The following is a 24,185-nucleotide window of genomic DNA, read 5'->3' as shown; positions in this document are numbered from 1 at the left end:
AGGGACTGCCCGTTCGAGCCTCTGCAGACGGTGAGTGTCAAGTTTCTCACTATGAAAACTTTGATGCTCCTCGCACTGGCTTCTATTAAGAGGATAGGGGATCTTCATGCATTCTCGGTCAACGATTCGTGCCTTCAGTTCGGGCCGGCTGAATCCAGCGTTACACTGAGACCCCGGCCGGGCTACGTGCCTAAAGTTCCCACCACTCCCTTTAGGGATCAAGTGGTGAACTTACAAGCTCTGCCTTTGGAAGAGGCAGACCCAGCTATGGCTTTGTTATGTCCTGTACGTGCACTACGTGTGTATGTGAATCGCACTCAAAGCTTTCGGACCTCAGAGCAGCTCTTTGTCTGTTACGGTGGTCAGCAGAAAGGGAGAGCTGTCACTAAACAGAGGATGTCTCACTGGATTGTAGACACAATCGCCCTGGCTTATGAGAAACAGGGCATTCCCTGCCCTTTTGGTTTGAGAGCCCATTCAACCAGAAGCGTGGCTTCATCTTGGGCTTTGGCTCGTGGTTCCTCGCTTTCAGATATTTGTAGAGCTGCTGGCTGGGCGACACCTAATACGTTCACTAGATTCTACAGTGTTCGTGTTGAGCCGGTATCCTCTCGAGTTCTCTCATCAGATCAGTGAGAACATCGAGGAACGGCTCCTGTGTCGGCTTGGAGCCTTTCTTTTTGGCTGCGCAGAAACCGCACCAGTATGGAAGGCCATTATGGCAAAAACTTTACAAAAAATGTTTTTTGTCTTTTTCCACCGCTTGGCGGCCGATGTTGCGGAGCATCGGCTGCCAGCCTCTCACTGGATGTATTCTTGACTATCTGGGTGAGGCTAGCGCCCACATTGCGCCCCCTAGTGGTTTCTTTGTGAGTATTTCCGTGGAAAGTTTGTGATTTACCACGTTTCCCTTAGCGGAGTTCGTTCCGCGCCTCTCTAGTGTTGCTAAGAGAGTGTATTTTTTATAGACCTCGTGTCTTTTTATCCATCACCTTAGTGGTAGACCCCTAGAGGGTTTTTCTTCCGCAGCGATCTTAGTCCCGCCTGACGAGTTCGCTTCCCAGTTCGCCTAGTCACTATCGTGGGTTAAGGAACAAGTAGTGACCGGCCTCTGCTTCAACCCCATTTCCGTTCCCTTAAAGAGGAGAGTCGGAGGGTTTACGCAGGCACTGGAGGGGTCAGCTTCAGTGGCGCTTTGGTAGGGATTCCCAATTCGTCGGTCACGACGTGACGTCGTAGTGACCGACTGAAAGGGAACGTCTCGGTTACATATGTAACCCTCGTTCCCTGAAGGAAGGGAACGGAGACGTCACGTCCCGTCGCCACAGTTTGCTGTTCCACTGCTGATATCGGCCGGACAATTTTTTCTTTCTGGCCAGCTTTCTCAGCAAAAAATAGCTGATTTGATAACTGCACCTGCCGCTCATTAAATAGCTGTGCGGCGGGGCGGCGCCGGCAGATGCAATTATCTGCATGCCAAGTTCATTGGCGTTTTAAAGGTTTCTCGAAGCAGATAGGTCACCCGCGAAGCGGTTCCCAATTCGTCGGTCACGACGTGACGTCTCCGTTCCCTTCCTTCAGGGAACGAGGGTTACATATGTAACCGAGACGTTAAGTTAAAAGCATCTACATTTTAGAGAGTCAGTTTTTATGTCATTCATTCTTGTCTTAAAAGTATTCAGGTAAATAAAAGTACATTTTAAGCTCATTCTGCAGCATATACAAAAGCCCTTTTTTCTATTTCCATATGGACATTATGGATATCCAGCAAGACAAGATCCTGTGAGTAAAGGGGACATTGACCAACACGTTTATGCCTAATTAGAAAACGCAGGTATAGTGGGGCCAGCCCAATAATTACTTTGTATATGAATGTGTACCAGTGACAGAGCTTTTTCACTAGGTTCTCCACATGTTAAAAGTCAGGGAGTCATCAATCAAAATTCCCAAGTATTTATAAGAGCTTACAATTTCAATCTCACCACCCTCAAGTGTGACAACCTTAGGGATGTATTGTGGTCTACTTCTAGAGCTGGTAAACAGCATGAGTTTGGTCTTGTCAGCATTTAGAATGAGCTTGAGCTGAAGTGGGGTGTTTTGGATAGCAATAAACGCATTTTTCAAATCCTGAATGGCCTTATCAAGAGTAGCCGCACTGCAATATAGGACAGTGTCATCAGCATAAATATGAAAATTAGCATCAAACACTTGTTGCCCAATGTTATTAATATAAATAGTAAATAAAAGTGGCCCAAATACAGAGCCCTGTGGGACACCCTTGAGGATGAATACAAAATCTGAACATAGACCATCATATTTAATCCACGGCTTATCACTCAGGTAGTTAGAAAACCAAGCAACAGCATTCTCAGAAAGTTAAGCAGCCTAATTTTTAAAACACCATGATAAACTGTGTCGAACGCTTTAGACAAATCAACAAAAAGTGATCCACAATGTTTATTTTTATCAAGGGCCACAAAAATGTCATTAACCACCTTCGGTGCAGCTGTAATGGTACTGTGTTTTTTCTGAAGCCTGATTGATAAGTTGATAAGATAGCATTGTTATATAGAAACTACTTAAGTTGATAACTCGCAAGGTTTTCAAGAACTTTAGCCTGTACCGATAAGTTAGAAATTGGTCTATAATTATTTAAATTTGCTGGATCACCCCCTTTTAAAACAGGGAGCACAAAGGCAGATTTCCATATTTTTGGGATTTCCTTGTTTACAACGTAAGATTAAAAAGATATGTATATGCTTTCTCGGCAGAGCCGGTGCCAGGCTCATTTCCCATATAAAGTGCAGATGATCCCAAACTACTCAGTATTACCATAACCACGTCACAATGCTGTTAACGGTCTACAGCCACACTTCACATTTAGGCTTATGTAAATTAAAACAACGCTAACTTACCTTTAAAAAAGCTGAAGGCAGCGTGTACGAACATTAAACTTCCTTTAACTCATTCACCGCCAGCCTTTTTGAGAAAAGTTGCCCACCTGCATTTTTGTGATTTTAACTAAATTTTCACAAAATTCCTTGCAGGAAAAATTATTTTCTATAAATATATAAACATACAAATTATATCAAATTAAAGAACACACCCTCTGCTTTCAAACAAACAATAAACAAACAAACAAACAAACAAAATGGGGAAAAAACGTTTCATCATATATTTACTTTTTCCACTTAATTTAACCACTGAAATATGGATATTTCTCTTCAAAAATACAACATTTTGAGCAAAAAGCTTAAAAATTGCGTTTTTTTAAAGGAATTTATGTTAGAGATCAGACTCAGAATGACTATCAAACATAAAGGCATTTAAAATAAATCTTAAAATCTTTTTAACATCCGTTTTTGATAAATTCGTTTTGGTGCGATCTGGTGGATAAAAGCGGTTATTACACTTTCACTTTGAAATTCGTCCAGAAAGGCATTTTTATTAGTTAAATATGAACTCATAAATGACGAGATAACTCGTCAATGGCGGTGAATGAGTTAAAAAGTGTCCTGTAGATTTGAAAATTCCGCCTCGACCTTGTAGGCCCTAATCTCAGAGTTTGAGCCAACTGGTGTTTGCATGAAGTCAGATGGAGCAGGCGGTGCTGGTTCATTCTAAATGTTCAAATATCCATATTTTACACGATCCATAAAATGCTGCGAAAAAACACGTTGCTAGTATCAAGTCACATTAATATGCTAAAGACGTAAAGACGCATGAGATGCCGCAATACAACCAATCAGAGAAACTGGTATATTTTAAATTAATTAATAAAAAACATATATCAACTATATTTTCCTCATTTGATTACATTAAAAGTCATGAAACATTCAATGTTTAATTTATATTTATTATTCTTGATATATATTAAATTAATAAAAAACTGTGTATGGGGGCACAACAACCCCGTTTCTCGGATCTAAGGTTTTAAGGGCTTTATGAACCTCTAAAACAGAATGATCCTGCCTCATATCCACTGAATTGCCAGTGACTTGCTAGCTTCGCACGTACACACACATGCACATTTCTCCGGATAGAGACTATGGCATTGTTTGTGAACATAATTAGCATGTTGTTCATTTGGAATTTAGAGAGCGTGACCGGCTCTGGGTAAGTGCACCGAACAATGTTAGCATGTTGTTTGTCTGGGACTTCGGGCAGGTGACCGGCTCTGGGTGAGTGCACCGAACATTGGGGCTTGCCAGCTGGACCTTGCTCATGGATGCACTTGCCCTGTGACTATAGTACCCGTTCGGACTCCGTGGGCGCTGGCAGAGGACATGAACTTAACATGAAATTTATTCGGTGACTTACCCTGTTTACAAAGTATTTTGGTTCTGAATAACTACTTTGTGCCCAAGGAGAGATTTTGCTCTGACTTAATGCATCAAATGTCGACGGATTTGTTACATAATGTTGTTAAACAGAGATGGTTGATTGTTTTGTTACTACACATGAAGAGTTTGGATCCAAAACGCAATAAATCCATTTTGACTAATTTTGGTAAAAACATGTTTTTTATACTAGGAAAGTGACAAGATAAAAAACACTATTTTCTGTTACAAACTTTCACATAACATCTTAAGGTTATAGAAACATAAAAAAATTCAAATCCATAATTTGATTTTCAAAGATTCAATATATAAACTGATAATTTTTTTCCATAAAATGCAATAAATCTATTGAATCAATATATAAATGTGCATTCATCTTTGCCATGTTATTATTAATTTAGTTGACTAATGGTATACACTGAGTAAACATCAACTTTCCTATATATATTGCGACCACAGTCGCAACCTGCCAGTCGTGAGCCTCGAACCACTAAGCTACAACTGCCCCCCATTTAACTCTTTCCCAGCCATTGACGAGATATCTCGTCAATCAAGAGAAAACGCTTCCCCGCCAATGACGAGTATTTCCGTCTTTCCGCAATACCGCTATGATCCACTAGGTGGCGCCCTTCCGCAACTTTTTAAACCCGGAAGTATTGCCCTATGGCAAGCTGCTTCATGTCGGTGTCTGTTTTAAAGATCGCTCTGAATGGGATCTCTATGAAAAGTCCGTCACAAAAATGGAATTATCTCTGCTTTTTGCTCAAAATGTGGTGTTTTTGCAGAAACCTACCCATATTCAAAAGCTGATTACAAAAGAACTGCTGAAGGTAGGATGATATATTTGAAGAAGAACATTTTCTGGAAGGCATTAAAATTTTGTGAAAATCATGAAAAACGCTGGCGCTGGATGGCAACTTTTTTTTAAAAACGCTGGCGGGGAAAGAGTTAAAAAAAGAGTTACCGCCAAAAAAGTAAATTCTCAATGTTATGCAAAATCCAATATCCAACGTGATATTCTGTCATCTTTTCTCATTTTTTTCCCAAAACAATCGCCACTCCTCCTTTTCTGCAAAATTCTTCCAATGCCAAAATATATTGTCACGTCATCATTGTGTTCAAACAGTTATGGTTAGAGAAAGTATATTTCTGTTACAGCTTTTCTAGGAAATATTTTATTTGCACACATTTTCTGTTTTTACACTGAACAAATGAAAGATCTGAAATGATTTGAATATATTTTACATTAAACAAAACTATTCTACTTCTTGGACAAAACCTTCACATGTCGATTTATTAATTATGACTGCATAATTGTCAATAATATAACAAATAATATAATTACAGAAATCTCAATGAGCTTATACAATGATGACCAAAAATACAAAACAAAGAAAAGTACAAAACATGAGAGAAAAAAATAAATTTACAATGATCATAAAGAAAAAAATAACCTCTGAGTCTTCATTTTCTTTTCTTAAGATTTTCACTGCTTCATCTAAAAAACAGACAATAATTATAATAATTTAAAATAAACACTTCAATTACATAAAACCCAGGACATTCCATGTACAGTCCCAACAAGCGATTTTGTGTTTAAAAGACAAACACAGCCCAAACACAGCCCAAATGTGTAGATAAAATTTTGGGCTGTCAGAGGAAATGTACAGTAATGAATGTGTAACCATATCCCAAAAATAAATAAATAAAAAACAAACACTTTGCAATCATTGTTGACTTTGCCTACATGATGGAATTTCATACATTTCACAAATTATTTAGGCAAAAATGACATGGCTAGAAGTGGGTTTCTCATAACCAGACTATATCGGGTCTATTAACCTAGACAGTGAAATTATGGCTATTTCTTGTTGGGTTGTACAATAGCAACAGTAATCCAGAGTGGATCTTCTCCATTTGAAATGTTCTGTACTTTATTTAATAATATTTGACAGATTACCTTAGATAGGGTGATAAGAGCGCTGTAGGTCAGAGAAAAGAGGAAGAGGAAGATGAATGAGGTAGCAGTAGACCAGAGACTTCTGAACTCATCTTCCTCCAAACCAGTTTCATTACAGTGTAATGCAAAGCCTGTTTCAGGTTCTGGAGGTTCATCTGAGAAAAAACACATAAATGTACATGAACGGTACGTACATCACACATATTGTTTAATACACATATTATACATCTGAGTTATCCTACACTTTAAACTCAAAACCATTTGTTTAACCTTCGTTGTGTTACATTAACACACGGCTGCCACTGAATTTACTTATTTTCATTTTGAATGTGCACATGAAACACATTTGGTCATAGTGCAACAGCATAACCTTTGTTTAAATGTGCATAAGTTCTGCATAAGTAAACACTGTAACTTTAATGAACCTAGACATACTCAAAACACCTTTTCTCTATGTGTTTGGTAAATATCAATATTAAGAAAATGTAATTCTAGATGGAATACAAGTGGCATTACTACACATGCTGTGTTTCCAAATTATATGGCTTTGAGATGAACCATGCATACATTTTCAAACCTCTAATAAATGCTGGACTAAATCATGCAAAACACAGATTTATTAGCAAAAATGTAAAAGAAGACAAAACAGAAAGAAACGATCAACACTTAAACACATATTTGCCAAAAAGTGGTTTGGTGTAAAAGCATCTTTCATTGAGTATAAACATAACATTAGACTGCATTAAAATAAACACAGGACAAAACATGAATCAGCACATCAAAAACTGTATCACATATTCACATCGGTCATCATAAATCATTGCTTAAAAAGTTTTAAATATTTTTGTCTTATATTTATTATAAATTGACCTGACATGTTTTTGGTGTAGCATTGGTGTTTGACCCATGCAGTACAGTGATACAGACATGAAGAACAAAACACATAACAAAAGATCAAAGGTACATACTGTAACATAATAAGAGCAATAGGACAAAAGCATGTCAGATAATTTAAGTGAGATAAAAACATAATCACATTGAAAATATCATTAACTATAATCAGCAGGGCAAGCAGGGCAAGGATGACATGACGGTTTACTTTTGCTTGCTGGCTTAATTAATGGTGATCTTGTATTGTCCATGTTGGCATGCACGACTGCACACGAGATCATAGATTCTTTGTACTGTTTATCAGACACTTCAAATAAGCTGATGACAGATGTGGAGTCCTTTCGACGGATTGGAGCACTGGTATAACCCTCCTCATATTTTCCATTATCTACTTTCCACATAATATAAACATCACCAAGTTGAGGGCTGCTGACCTCACATACCAGAGAGATGTGTGAAGGGTTTGTGCTGTCACTTTGTTGTTCATAAAAGACAACACTGGGTTTCTTTGAATCTGAATTTAAAAGGGAAGATAATGAATCATTAAATAATTCAATTACATATGGCAAAGTCAATCACAAAATTCTAATAATTCAATTGTTGAATTACCTCCTTTATTAAAACGGATCTCCTGCTTTATGTTTTTGTCACTGATAGTACAGGTGACCATTTTCCCATCAAACCATTTATCTCTATTAACAGTGACATTGTAGATTTTCTGAAACTGTGAATTGGCTTGTGATTGTATTTCAGCTGTAGTTAAGATTAAAGCTTCTTTTTCCACGTCGCATGACACTGAGGCATCTTCCACTGCTTTGTATTCATTTCCAGAAACAACAGCCTGCAAGATCACGTCACCGAAGAGGAATATGTTTCTCTGTATTGGTGACTTCAGGGTCAGCTCTAACGTAGCTACAGAAGAGTGTGTGAAAATGTTTAAATGTCAGAATGGTGTCATTTATGGTGGTGACAAAATGGTGTAATTAGGTTGGTGACATTTGGGAAAGATTGCAATTGAGCAATATAATTATTTACCTTTGATGTTTTTTGTCACATGTTTCACTTGGCCCATGTGCGTGACATTACAGGTGTATTCAGTATGTTTGTTCCATGATTCACTGCTTACTTTGTAAAGACTCCTTGCTGTGTAAAGACCTGTATCTTTATCCTGAATGTAGTACGGTTTTGTTTGATTGTCCATAATGATATTATTTTCCATCCATTGTACAGTGAGGGCTTTGGGGTGGAAGTCCTCAATAACACACATGACAGATGTACTTTTCTGAGTTATTACAGGGACCAGGCTCAGGGTTGGTGCTTGGGCTATAACTAAAACAACATATATTCTGAGACAAGTAAACAACTATGTGGAAGACATTCAAAATTTTAACTAAAGAAAGTATACCTCATTTTCTCATTTGCTTCATCTATTCATTATGTTTGTTTAAATGTTGTATAAAAATGCTAATGTCTCTAATTACCTCTTGGGAATGTTTCATTAACAGTTTCTGAAGGGTGCACTGCTTGACATGTTATACTGGTTTCATTTAATTGACTTTCTGTAACAGTGATGTGACTGATTTTCAGTGACTTTCCATTAATTTCTACTGCAGGGTGTTGGACAAAATCAGTCAAGGTGTTTCCGCTTTGATCGGTCCATTTGAAACTGAGTGCTGTAGCAGGAGAAAATTCAGAGGCCAAACAGCCAAGCGTTTGGGTAGCTGAAGTAGTACACTCAGACATCTTGAACACTACAGGTTTTTTAGGTTCATCATCTGAAAATACAGAAACCACAGTTTATTACACACAGATATTCTTGAACCAGTCAAAATCTTGAAATTTTATAGTTACACTCAAATAAAAAAGATTGGATTGTTTTAACATTTTGCTGTGTAAAATTGAACATAATTAATACAAATTGGATGCTCGTTCATTTTAGCTCATTGTGCATTGACTAATGAAAAAATATACACCATATTTTAATGGGATACTTCACCCAAAAATGAAAAGTCTGTCATAATTTGCTCACCTTCATGTTGTTACAAACCTGTATACATTTCTTTTTTCTGCTAAACACAAAGGAAGATATTTTGAGCAATGTTTGTAAGCAAACCGTTTTTGAGCCATATTGACTTCACAGTAATTTTTTTCCTACAATGGAATTCAATGGGGCTCAAAAAGAAATATTTGGTTACAAACATTGCTCAAAATATCTTCCTTTATGTTCAACAGAACAAAGAAATATATTCTATTTAGTTGTACCTCCTTTATCAAAATAGTTCTGCTGCTTAAGAACTTAGATTAAATGCTGTAGAAGTATTGTTCATTGTTAGTTTATCTCAACACACGCATTTAACTAACGTTAATAAATATGACCACACTTGCAAGATATGTAAGATATGTTTGTTTCTTTGTAATATAGAGATCTTTTCCGTGCGATGTTCACCATATGCTGAGAAAATACAGTTTTAAACATATTATTAAATATATTTAAAAATATACAAAATATACAAAAAATATATTTCTAAATGTATTTATGTACATATATTTTCTATCAATATATTATTTGGCCACTTTTTGTATATTTTTATAAATATTTTAAAGCATTTAAAAATACATTTTGCCACTAATATATTTCAGTCATGTCACATTAGAAGAAAAAAATTATTGTTGTCTGTCCTGGTTTGAACAGAATGTGTTAAAACGTCCTTCAGCAGAAACAACATTAATGAAAAAGAAAAAACGAAATTGCAACATTATAAACACTGTAAAAAATAATATTTAAAAAAAGTGAAAACTAAAAGTAAAAAATTGACTCAACATATTGCTTTTAAAAAATTCTCCCCAAACAAAATATGCATTGTGGTAATTAATACTTGGGGTAAAAATATAAAGGCCATAGTTATATTAGAACATTTAGGTCGTTTTTACAAACGAACCTTATAAAAAAACATTACTGGTGTCTATCATGAGACAAAACAATGGCACTTATGCATGTTAAGATATGTCAGTGCAAGAGGATTTTAAATTAAGATTAATATAATATAATTAAAAATAATTATTTTTTTATGTCTAAACATCTAATGAGTTGTCCTTAACTTAACACATCTCTGTGTTATTTTTGGAACAACACCCTTTGTGTTGTTTTAACACATCTTATGTTGTCCCTTTTATTTATTTGAACTCAAATTCAACACGAAATGACACATGGTGTGTTAAAATAACACATAATCTCTTAAATAGGATAACATAAACAATGTGTTAAAATCAATATAATTTCTTAGTGTGTTGTAAAATTAGAAATGTATTTGCTTGCCCCTCAAATACATTTTTAAATACATGTTAATATATGAAGGATAAAACTAGATATATTTTCAACTTCAAAAATGTATTGTGTTAAGCTTTACTTCCCAAAAAATGTATTTAAATCTTAAACATGTTTTTGGCTGGAAAAAATGTACTGTTTTGCTGTATGGGACAATATTTGAAGAGTTTCGTTGCAAAACAAGATACATTTTTTGTCAAAACATGTTTATTATTATGTTATCATGTTATTATTTAGTTTTGTGGTGCTACTTAGGTGTATTTTTTAAGTTATGAATGTTTAAATCAAAACAAACCAACTGCAGTTGAATAGATATTAATTGGAATGCACAACCAAAAAACGAGATTTCTGAAAAATTTCTCTTTGCAACGAAACTCTTCATTTAAAGATTAAATCATTTTAATTTAGTATTGAAAGACTTCATCATCTACATTATACAGTTAAAACACTTCACTTGCACTGTGGGAATAATAAACTAAACGTATGCGAAAAGCCATTGTGAAATAAACCTTTAAAAGAGATTCTATATCTCGTGAAAAATCCCAAACAGAAAACATACAGAAATACAAACAATTAGCTAGCGTTTATATAACTATACAATAACTAAAAAATAACATGGAGCACGAAGTTAAAACAGCTTGGTTTTGCAAGTCAATTTAACCTACTATTTTAAGTTTTGGCTTAAAAAGTTGACATAACTTAAATTTAAGTTGACATTTTTTACTTATTTTTAAGTTAAAGCAACATAAAAATATGTTTTGATTTGACAAAAATGCTGCAAATTTTTTTTACAGTGCAGCTATTATAATAATTATTTCAAATAATTGTGAACACAAAGATAAATAGAAACACAAAATCACATTAATACACAACTAACATTTAAGTAGACAATTAGATGGATAAAGGGACTTACTTGTGACGGTCACTTGTGTGCCTTTACCCCAGTAGTCAAAATAACTATCACAGTGCTATACAGTAGTTTAAAGCTATTCGCATAAGTCTAGTTCTTAGTATTTAACGAATATACAGCCTATTAGCCTTACCCAGAACACAGAAAATGGGCTTTGAATACTAAACTAAAGCAACTTGTGTATTTAGCTTTTGTAAGCATTTTTTTAAGATTGCTGGGTTATTTTTAACACACCTGCTGTGTTTGTACCTTTTTGACTCAATGGATTGAAAATATCCCACCATTTTTAGAGTGTAAATTTCTTAGCTGCCTTTCAAATTTTAAGTAAAAGCAAACTTATTGTTTTCGATGCTTTAACATGTTAGATTAAGTTAAGCAATTTTAATTTGTTAAAATTTGTAAATAATAAAAACAAGTCGAAATTACTTAGCCAAATTTTAAAATATGTTTAAAGTATGTTACAATCACTTGCACAATTAGTTTGCTTCAACTTAAACATTTAGGGAAGATTTGTTTTCACAGCGAGTCCATCTGTGTCAAAATCTCATATAAAAATAACAAAATAATGAAAACAGCATACGAATACGGACCTTATACAGGAATACTAAATTTAGGCTAACTAATCATGTTTTAATAAACAATTATCCTATTATTTTTAAATATTTAAATGATATCACCACAATGCTATAAAAGAATGTCTCGTACGAATAAGAAACATAACATGTGAAATGAAAGTAATGTTTCGTTCTGACATGAATACATTTGATTTCTACAAAAACAGACTTAAGCTTATTAAATTAAATGTGTAAGAAATACCAAATAAAGGTAAAAGAAGTAAATTACTTACTTGTGACGGTCACTTGTGTGCCTTTACCCCAGTAGTCAAAAGCATCACAATGATAAGTCAGACGTTACCCGATGTGCAAAAACCTTCATCCTCAAGTCTATGAACTTAAAAAAAAAAAATACAGTATCACCGAAAACACTGCCATATTATAGCAAATCTTTACACAAAAATAGTTTCACACATTTCTCAAAACAAAGGTCGAAGCTCTCATAACAGCCATTAAACACTTTTTCTAATTAACACAACTGTCCACTTTATGTTTTCAAATGACATCCTATTTTGGGTTAATGTTCTGAGAAAAGTAAATGCAGTGTACTATCATAACTTATTTATGCATAAAATGTGTCATGTTCTGTATAATAATAAAGAGGAAGAGTGAAGGGAATAAGCGAAAAAAGAAAACAGAGAGATGTATTGTAAACCTTGTGAAAAATAAGTAGATGAGAAGAGGAAGATTTTCCTACAGTAGTTGACATTAAAAAAGTTGAGAGGAATGCTAAAGGATGTTTAAAAATATACAAGTAGACAGTACAATCAGTGGAAACTCAAATGAGATTACAGTTAAATTACCCTAATAAGTATCTTAATAAGTATAATTTACAGTATTGAAAATGTACTCTCTATTACTATCAGATCTGGCAAAACATACAATATCATCATAGATAACTTTGATAATTAATACATTTCACAAATATTAAAGTCTTTATTAATTGTATGTTAATTTCTGAATTTGACAATTGTTCATAACACTATATTTTTTATTCAGCACCCGAAATACTGATAGCATGTATACTGACTGATTGTTTAAATGGCCTGATTAAAAGAGCCATATTCCTTAATCTCCAAATAAATAAAACTCTTATATGTTTTATTTATTAAATTGGTTACACTTTGCAATAAGGTTGTATTAGTAAACATTAGTAAATGCATTAACTAACATGAACAAACAATGAACAGTATAATTTTTAAACATGTATTAATTCTTGTTAATGTTATTGTAACGTAGGCTGCTTTACACAAAGCGGGAAAGAGACGAATCCATATGCAAGGAGGTTTATTTCTAATTCAGGACCTTGTGGCTGAGGCGGGTTTAGTCCAGAGGGCAGAGTTGGTCCTGGGTCGTGTGGCCAGGACGGTCCAGGGTCATGGGGCAGGCGTGGACCTGGTTCATGGGGCAGGCGTGGACCTGGGTCATGATATTCCTAATAAATTTAACTTTTCTAAAATGTTTCTTTAACTCTTTCGCCGCCATTGACGAGTTATCTCGTCAATCAAGAGAAAACGCTTCCCTGCCAATGACGAGTATTTTCGGCTTTCCACAATACCACTATTATCCACCAGGTGGCGCCCTTCCGCACCTTTTTAAATCCGGAAGTATTGCCCTATGGCAAGTGGCTGTGTGTCCGTGTCTGTTTAAAAGATCCCTCTGAATGGGATCCCTATGAAAAGTCCATCACAAAAATTGATTTATCTCTGCTTTTTGCTCAAAATGTGGTGTTTTTGCAGAAACCTACCAATATTCAAGAGCTGATTACAAAAGAACTACTGAAGGTAGGACGAAAAGTTGTTTTGTTTGTTTGTTTGTTTGTTTTTTTTTTTTTTTGAAAAAACTGTTCTTTCATTTGGTTTATTGCATGTTTATATATTTAAAGAAGAACATTTTCTGGAAGGCATTAAACTTCATGAAAAATGCTGGCACTGGCTGGCAACTTAAAAAAAAAAAAAAAAACGTTGGCGGCGAAAGAGTTAATAAAGAACACAGCTATCTCATAACGCAGCGAAACCTATTACATGTTAATAATTGATTGTCGAGCAATCGATATCAACCTATTCAGCACCTGAAGAAGGTTTACATTAAGCAACATCTTAAGGTATAGTTCGGAGAACACATGTAGGAAATGTATACCTGTAGTTAAGGTGTACCTTTTGAGTCTTCGTAACGCGCTAAGAGACAACTTTATCGGAGAACGTAACACGGTCTCACACCCATGGCGTCAATATTTGACGACACTTGACCATGCGTCAATATGTTGACGCAGAGGGTATGCCTTTCGCGTCATTTTTTGACGAGCTGGGGACTTCAATACTATTGGGTACGCGAAATTAAACAGTTGTCGCCTGGCATTGGGGTTAGGGAAAGGTTTGGGTAGGGATGTCATTATGTAAATCTAACCCTAAACCGACGCGAAAATGGTAGAAAATGGTAAGAAAATAGGAAAGAGAATGCAACGGGCTTAATAGTATTGAAGTCCCCAGTTCGTCAAAAAATGACGCGAAAGGTATACCCTCCGCGTCAACATATTGACGCATGGTCAAGTGTCGTCAAATATTGACGCCATGAGAACGCAGCCCAGACCATTGTTTTTTTATTGTTTGTTCAGATTACTCAGTTTGGCAAGTTGGGTAAACGATTTGGGCAAAAACGTACATATCTAAGTCCAGTCAACAAAATAATATTTGTTAGCAGGATGATTATGCTAATTTTATTCAGTAAACACAAAATAATAAATTGACCTTCTTAAACAAATAATCTTTGTTCAACTTACTTAATTATCTCTGTTGGGATAACATTCTGAAGTTGGATTTTTTTACAGTGTACAGTTACAGATGTCGTGATGAGAGCAGAAGTAAGCACCCACTGTTATGCTCAGATGATCACCTATACAAAACATTTGCTAAATAAAAAATAGTGCTAAATAGCACTAAAAGCTTGTAATCATAGGGGAACAATTTTTAATGCTATATAGCACCTGTAAATCACCTATAAAGAACCATCCGATGGTTCTATATAGCACAATATGGTTCTACACAAGTGCTACACAGGTGCTACATAATATGTTCCTCTATGATTATTATAGCCAGTGAACCCCTTTTAGTGCTAGCACCGTTTGTTTTTAGAGTGTACAGAAGCACTGTAGAAATGTGTATATTTATTAATACAGATCCTTCACTGATGAATACACATAATACACTTTAAATTAATGCAGTTAGAAATCCCTGCTGATAGCACATCAAGTCTAAAGAGTTATTTCTGATATCACAGATCTAAATTAAAACTGTCACAAATCTACAGTATATATTTTTTGGATATCTAAATTTCCTTGAGTATAAATCGTTTGTAGCTGCGATGTGCAATAAAGCACAGCAGCTCTTCACCCTCTTCCCAAGGGACAAAAACATTCAAGTACAACAACAGAACAGATCACGAAACTGAGAAAGGTTCAGTATGAAATGTATAGTAGCCTACAGTATATCAGAAATGTTATGCTTCAAACAAGAAAAAATTAAAATCAAGACTTAAAAACCAGGTAAAACTTTATTCATTTTTTTCTTACCCACTAGTGTTTTTTCTTGTTTTAAGCATGAACTCAATTTTTATAAATTTGTTCACAAAACATATTATCTTAAGTCCTTTCACTTACCGTAAAAGTATCTCAATTTTAAGAACACCCCACCACAATATATTCACACTTCACGGAAATTACTAATGCTTTTTTTTTAGTTAGAGAGAACGCATACAATATAAGAGAGAGTTTGTCTTTTAGGCTTTTATTTGTTTATCAGTTTAGCTCTTTATCCCATCTGAACACAAATAGAAGGTCTGTGGCTCTGTTCAAAGCAGACAGTATTGCAATGCAGAACAATATGGTAACACTTCATTTCAATAGTCCACTTTAGACATTTTACTAATTATAAGTTACTTTGCAACTACTTATTAACTACCAATCTTTAGAGTATTACTCATGGTCTGCTTAATATCTACTAACACTTTATTGTGATGATCCCTCAACAGACATTAAACTGTCTATAAGTATCTTTGCATGTGCATGTCAACTTATTCTACTAACCATAACCTCTTCCCTAACACTAACCATTAGTCTACTAATAATCTAATGACAGTTGGTTGACATACAGTTGCAAATTAATGAAAGTTAGTTGACATGTAGTTGCAAAGTTATTTATAGTTAGTAAAATGTCTTAAGTGGACTATCAAAATAAAGTGTAACCAACAATATTTGCACTTTCCCTAATTTAGTTAGGATGGTTGCCAATTTTTATAGATACAGTATAAGGGTAAAGTAGGCCTATTATGTTTTGAGTTTTTTGTCTTGAACAAAATACCTATAAAGCACTGGTTTTAATGAATTTTGTTATCAAAACAAAAACACATTACTTATATTCTAGTTAAACAAGTTTTTGTATGGAGTTTTATCACAGTGCCACCCCGCCAGTCACTGTAATATACACACGTACAAAAACCCGTGCTTGCATCGTGATTACTTTATAACGTGATTCTCGACAAATTACTGATTGTCAATAACAATCATCTGGATTGAACAAAAGAAGTAAGTTAGTATTTTTAACATGTATTTATTAATTTATCATATTTATTATAACCCTGTATGAAACATTAATGATGTTCATTGATTTCACTGTGATTGTAATCTGACAAAGTTGTACTTGTGACACAGTTAGAAAGTTCACTATAAAAAAATATGCAGCTTTAAGTTAAAACAACTTGGTTTGGCAAGTCAATTTAACCTACTAGTTTAAGTTTTGGATTAAAAAAGTTGACACAACTTATAAAAAACAAGTTGAATTTGTTTAACTTTACTTTTTAAGTTAAAGTAACATAAACATTTTATGCTGCACATTTTTACAGTATAGATAATGAGATAATTGTTTTTGAACTGTATAAAAACGTTGATTTTGAATGCAACGGTCAGATGTTCTCCAGGCATGGAACCACTGGAGACAGAACCACTGGAGACAGGACAATCAGTGGGACCACAGAGAATGGGGACCACTGGAGACAAAACCAATGGAGACATGATCACCAGAACAAGCATCTTTGGGACCAGGGGACTCGTTAGGCCATTTTTATATAGCCTTGGTCACTCCCTAGCAACCCCATTTATTTCTATCTCTGGCATTCTTTGTATATAGACCTAACCTTACACTTTAAGGTACCACTCTCATTGGGGGGCAGAGACACCCTAAAATGAAATCTCTAAAATCACCCCGGTTTGGGACCACAGAGGATGTGGACCACTGGGCATGGGACACTGGAGACAAGACCACTGGGAACAAGACCCCCAGAACAAGGATCTTTGCAACCACCAAGAACAGGGACCTACGAACATGGGCCCACTGGAAACAAGCATCTTTGGGAAGACAGGGGAACAAAAGGACTCATCACCTTACACGGTGAAGTGTAAATACATAATCAATGTAGTCATGTTTTCACACTGAACAGACTGCTATAGCTGATTTGGTGTAGACCACAGAAGAGTTCCATTCATGTAATTCTGGTTAATTAAAATGTTATTGTGACATTAACAACCAAATTATGAACCTCTCTACTGTGCTCCAGTTATACACAAAAGTACACACCATAACAAAAATGTGACAATTTTTAGTATCATAACACAACCAGCACATACCATGCTTTAGGAGCCACTTCTATATTTGCAGTCATTGCATTTTTTATTATTTTAATCTAACAACGGCTTTATTTATTTTATCAAACAAGTGAAGTGTTTAAATATTTAACATTTACATTTTACTTTTACATTTATTCATTTAGCAGATGCTTTTGTCCAAAGCGACTTACAAATGAGGTAAACAATAAAAGGAATTATAGCAACACAAGAACAGCAAAACATAAGTGCACTGGAAGTAGTCTCATCAAGTCCAACACAGTATAGCCAAGGGTTGGTTAGCATTTTTTTAAAGAAATGTACAGATAAAGGGAAAGGAAAAATAGAGAAAGATAGTAAGTCCCATATTAGGAAGTGAGATAATGGCGGAAGAGATGGGTTTTTAGCCAAGTCTTAAAGACAGCTACAGAGTCAGCAGACCGTGTCACAATCGGCAGATCATTCAACAGTTGTGGAACAGCTCCTGAGAAGGTACGCGCTGTTTTTTTTTTTTAAATAAACACTTGTTTTATTTAAAATAAATAAATAATGCCACTTGTTTTTGTGGATCATAAAGATTTTTAAAGACACACTGAGGTAAGTATTGTCACTTTTAAAGTGATGTTTAGGAAATTAATAATTCACTGTGGCCACCCCATACACAGTGATACATGGAACCTCAAATACTCCTCATACAGCACACTTCTTCACAAACTATTGATGGACACAACACCTTTTTTTGTTTGCTGCTGTATTTCGTATTAACATGGTTTCAGATTTCTTGTTTGTACTGATTTTATTTTTTTATCTATCAGGGCTAAAAGTAATTAACTAAAAGTCATTGTTTTGGTGTGGACAGATATGAAATGGAAAAGGATCATTTTAGATTGTTACTAAGTTTTTTTGTCACATCCTTAATCACTGCTTTTAGTAGCACAATGATCTGGACCTTAACAAATAAACAATATCTATATGATTCCATAGTTTTACTGGACATTTTATGCTTACACTATTATTACTGTGAGACAATGCTGAACTTGTGTTAAGTGTGATTTTACTACAAATAGATATTGAATTACGGTTACTGTAGTAAATTCATAGTTAAATTTTGTAAGGGATACACATGTTTTAGTTCTCATGAACTACTGCATTAAATGCAGTCCCTACTGACAGAGTTCACAATTTTGGACTTTTCTTGGTACTAGAGTAGGCCTTCTCTTCCAATACGCTGATAAGTTCAAACCATTTAAATTTAGGCTTTTATCCAAAGTGGGTTAGTTTGTGTGTGCAATGTGTTTCCTGAAAATGGTTTCATGAACTTACAGTAATACTGCTAAAACAGAGCATATCAAGTTTTATGTTTACATAGGCGTATACATTGTTTTTGTTAGTAACAAATTTTTTCTGTGTTTGGCTGTTATTAGATATCTCAGTTTTCTGAAGGGCTCAACAGTTTGCAGATGCTCTGTGTGATGTGCATCTGTGCACAACAAATTTTATGCTTTAATGGTCACCCTGTTTCCCAGAGAAAAAATATTCAAAGTTTACTACAGCGAATAAAGAGAGAATATATTTATAATAACAGTCTAATCTTTTTAGAAAATATAGTCTACCTATATGTCTAAGTTTTTATTTCCATTCTCAACAACTAAGGGAAATTAAGTCATTATTTGGAGATGTGCAGATATTTCACAGTAAACAATATACTATTTTTACAACTACAAATATATTTACCAATATACAAAAACGTTTAATGTGATAAGGCTTTGACAAAATACAAAATATCATATTAAAAGTATTCAACATGAAAAAAATATAATCTGAATGACTTAAAAAGTACACATGATATGGGAAGTACACTTAACAGTGTGATAGTGACCGCATGTTTGTCAATATCCTTAAAGAAGTAATAAATACACATTTAATAAAGATAAACAAGCACAGAACAAGATCGAGAAGAGAGCGCTTTCTTTCAATCATAGCAATGATCACAAGCAAGTAAATAAACTTTGAGTCTTTGTGTTCATTTTCAAAAATTTCACTGCTTCATCTAAAACAACAACAAAAAACATGGAAAAGCAATCAATATTTTATTTATTTAAATAAAGTAATTATTAATAATTATTTATACAAAACACTTAAATTAATACAACCCAGCATATTCCATACAGTGTACAACAGTAACAGTAATCTAAAATAAATCTCCTTCATAAAAAATGCTCTGTACCCTATTTAGTCATACTATGATTATCGTAGATAGGCTGATAAGAGCATGTAGGTCAGAGAAAAGAGGAAGATGAATGAGGTGGCAGTAGACCAGAGACTTCTGAACTCATCCTTCTCAGAAACATCTTTATTACAGTGTAATGCAAAGCCTGTTTCAGGTTTTGAAGGCTCATCTGAGGAAAACACATACATATATATGATGTACATTACAGATAGTGTCCAATACACATAATACATTTAAGTCATCCTATTTTTAAAACTCAGTTTTTTTACTGGGCCTCTTGTTTGTGTTATACAGTATAAGCACATAGTTGCCACTTGTACAGCATATATTCATTTTCATTTTAATGTACACATGAAATACCAAAATACCAACACCAGTGTCTTCATGTAACACATTTGGTAATTAGCCTAACCTTTTGTTTACATAAGCATATTTCTAAAAAATATATTTAGATTTTTGGTTAAAGTTCATTCAAGTTTACAGTGTATCATTAGAACACATTTAATCTTTGTGCTTATTAAATGTCAGTATTTAAAATATTTAAATTGTATATCTAGCTGGAAAATAAGTGGCATTACTATGTACCCAATGAAGTATAGATTTTAAAGCCTCAAATAATTGCTGGATTAAATCATGCAAACACAGATTTAGTATGAAATGTAAAAGAAAACACAACAGAAAGAAACAATCAATACTAAAACACATATGTGCCAGAAAGTGCTTTAAGCATCTTAGGTTTCAGTATGAAAACGACAACATTAGACTGCATTAAAATAAACAATGACACAACAATAAACACAGGACAAAACATGAATCAGCATAACAAAAATGGTATCATGCATTCACATAGGTCTTAGCTTTAAAAAACTTAAAATATTTTTGTCTTTTATTTCTTATAATCACCTGACATGTAATAATGTGTAATAATGGCTTTTGACCCATGCAATAAAACGATACGAACATGAAGAACAAAGAACATAACAAAAACCAGATATAACATTAAAAGAGAGCAACGAACAAAAGCATGTCAGACAAAGTGAAATGAAAACAGAGACACATTTAAAATATCATAAATGACAAATACTAGTTTGTAGACTAGACTGTTTTTAATAAAAATTGGTTTCAGACAAACAATACTTGGTTACTAGTGTTTGTATGAAACTTTTTCATAGTGCCACCCCACCCCAAGTCACTGTGATATATACATGTACAATAACCAATACCTGCTGCATCACGTCTAATACCTGTATGGTGTGAAGTTCTACTGAGCACTAATGAAAAACAGAACATAGAGTGTTATATTATATTATATGTATTTTTACATTATTTATTATGAGCCTCTGTCAAACAGTTGTTTTTGTTCTTAATTTGTTTCTTTTATTACTTTTGTAAATTGTAACTTTTTGTAGTTAACATGAAGCACCTAAATAATAGAGATGCCATCAGTTTCAGCTGAAAATAAGTTTTTATAGGATATCATAAATTCAAATGTTCTACTTAATCTTGTTAAATGTTAAAGAACTGTAGCGGTTTCAGCAATCCATAAAATAATTAGCACAGAACTATGCAGCTTCATTCTCAGTCTAAATGTGCTACACAATGTTACATGAGAAGCAAGCAATCAACAATGACAAATATATTTTAAATTATAACTGTGGTTTGGAGAAACAAATAAAATATTTCCTGAGAAAATATAATGCTCAATCCCAAACCTATACCTGCTATAATTTGCTATCAGTTGCTGTGAATATCTATGCCTTAGGTTATTCAAATATTTGTTTGTTCATTTATTTCCTAACACCATTCCAGAATCCAGAACTATATGCGTTGCATTTTATGGGCAAACTACTCTTTGATAACAGTCAAACTCAAATAGGATTTAGGCCTGCTGCCTCATCCAAGACTAAAAGTTCTGTCATGTTTAGCATATTCGAATGCATATTAAAATATGTATTATCTTTTATCCTGTCTAAATGAGTTAATATAGAAATAAAATAAAAAATATAGCAATAATTTTGTTGCCCTGTTCCATATAACAGAAGTTGACTGGTTCAGAATGTAAAGCTTCAAACAGCTGCAATAGTTATAGGTTCAGCAGGTTTATATTAGTTTCTTTAATAGTAGACAAAATAAGATGTTCTTGTCATGACATAGACATGTTTCCAGTTATTGTTAGTGTCAACAAACAATACTTGGTTACTAGTTTTTGTATGGAACTCTATCACAGTGCCACCCCAGTTATCACTACGATACACACATATACAAAAAACAATTCCTGCTTCATCACATCTACTATATGGTGTTATTCCTGACAGGTTCTGCCAAGCATCGTAGTCAACAATACAATGAAAGTCAAACCAAACTGTAAGTTAGTAGTTTAATTTCTATTTTAATTTCTATTTATTTCTCTTTTAATATATTTTATTATATTTTGAAAATTGATTTATTGTCATTCATTATCATTTACAGTACTGTGCAAAAGTCTTAGGCCACCATGCTATCATTAGATTTGTTGTTTTTGCAATTGTATAGTGATCATATATCATTATTTATCTTTATTAGAATACAATCATAAAATACAGGAAATGCATATGTATTATCTTTTGTCCTGTCTAAATGAGTTAATATAGCAATAAAATAAAAAATAAAGCAATATGCCCTGTTCCATTTAACACAGGAGTCGACAGGTTCAGAATGTAAAACCTTTAACAGCTGCAATAGTTATAGGTTCAGCAGGTTCATATATTAGTTTCTTTAATTGTAGACAAAATAAGATGTTTTTGTCATGGCCACTGTACCTAAAATGTACTACAATGCAGACAAAGACATGTTTCCAATGATTGTTAGTGTCAACAAACAATGGTTACTAGTTTTTGTAAGGAACTTTATCACAGTGCCATTCCAGTTATCACTCTAATACACACATGTACAATAACCAATGCCTGCTTCATCACATCTACTATATGGTGTTATTCCTAACAGGTTCTGCCAAGCACTGATCGTAGTCAACAATACAATGAAAGTCAAACCAACTGTAAGTTAGTAGTTCAATTTCTATTTAAAGATATTTTATTATATTTTGTTTATATTTTGAAAATTAATTTATTGTCATTCCTTGTCATTTACAGTACTGTGCAAAAGTCTTAGGCCACCATGCTATCATTAGATTGTTTGTTTTTGTAATTGTATAGTGATCATATATAATTATTTATCTTTATTAGAATACAATCATAAAATACAAGAAAAGTGAATGTAGTATTAAAAACAGTATAAAAGTATAAGCTGAAGTGTCAAGTATTTAGGGTAAACTCCCCTTCCACTTGAGCAATAGCAGGCAGCTACAGGATCTCTTAAATCTAAATGAAATTAAATTCTATTTTTTTCCAATTCTATTCGAATGACTTCAGTATCCTCAAAAAATCTCAAGATGTGTTTCATGCCAAGAGAGGTCACACTAAATACTGACTGATGCCTGAAGAAGACATTTTGTTCTGAAAATTGTTTTGCATTTTGTGTAAATATTTCTTGTATTTTCTGTTTGTATTCTAAAAAAGAGTGAAAAATAAATATGGATGGACATTGGCAACTCACAATACAACTAGGGAAATAACACTTTTTAATTTTTTTTTAATTTATTGTAACTAATCTGTATTTACATGTTTGGGTTTGCTTAAATTGATTGGTGCGTATATGAGTTTCTTTAATGCTGTTTCTGTTATGTCCACATAATGCTGATAATGATGTGTTTGGTCAAACAAGCAATTCTTGGTTACTAGTTTTTGTATGGAACTTTATCACAGTGTCCCCCCACGTATCACTGTGGTATACACATGTGCAAAAACCTTGATCAGTTTATGCATTGTCTGGTAATCAAGCCTTTGAACAAAACATTGGTAGTTGATGGTTTATTCATGCCTGACAAATGGCTATGAAGATGGAATTGTTATATTACAATTTCATTCCTTCTTTAAAAAAGTACCATTTTTTATATTATTCTCAAATTGGAGAAGGTGACAAGCAGCACAATGGTGTCTGTGTAGTGTTGATACAGTTAAGTGGGTTGTAAATGCTTACGGCGCCCTCTAGAGGCATTAAATATAACGTCAGCAGTTTCTGTCTTACATAATCATCAACTTTACACTTTTTATAATGGGTTTTAATGAAACATAGATCTTGTACAGCTCAACACTCATAGCTTTTGGATTGTTTCCATTACAGATACAGTTAAATATTAAAGTCTTAATTTAACCCAGAAGTCAACG

At 33.9% G+C, this 24,185-nt stretch overlaps 1 pseudogene and 1 gene segment (V, D, J or C); both read right to left on the bottom strand.

Annotated features, from left to right (window-relative positions):
- Positions 1-5,683: 5,683 nt before the first annotated feature.
- Positions 5,684-12,337, bottom strand: LOC129435383 (immunoglobulin heavy constant gamma 2-like; the record flags this gene model as incomplete). The annotated part of the segment is given in 7 exon segments: positions 5,684-5,838; positions 6,301-6,455; positions 7,400-7,705; positions 7,801-8,103; positions 8,227-8,520; positions 8,673-8,966; positions 12,274-12,337. Coding segments are annotated over 7 exon segments (1,428 nt in total), but the record flags the coding sequence as incomplete, so codon positions are not given.
- Positions 12,338-19,859: 7,522 nt separating this feature from the next.
- LOC129435097 (uncharacterized) overlaps positions 19,860-24,185 on the bottom strand; it is a 74,127-nt pseudogene continuing 69,801 nt past the window's right edge.

The sequence above is a fragment of the Misgurnus anguillicaudatus genome, chromosome 19 (genome assembly GCF_027580225.2).
Source record: "Misgurnus anguillicaudatus chromosome 19, ASM2758022v2, whole genome shotgun sequence".
Classification (NCBI taxonomy): Eukaryota; Metazoa; Chordata; class Actinopteri; order Cypriniformes; family Cobitidae; genus Misgurnus; species Misgurnus anguillicaudatus.
This window is presented reverse-complemented; position numbering and strand designations above follow the sequence as displayed.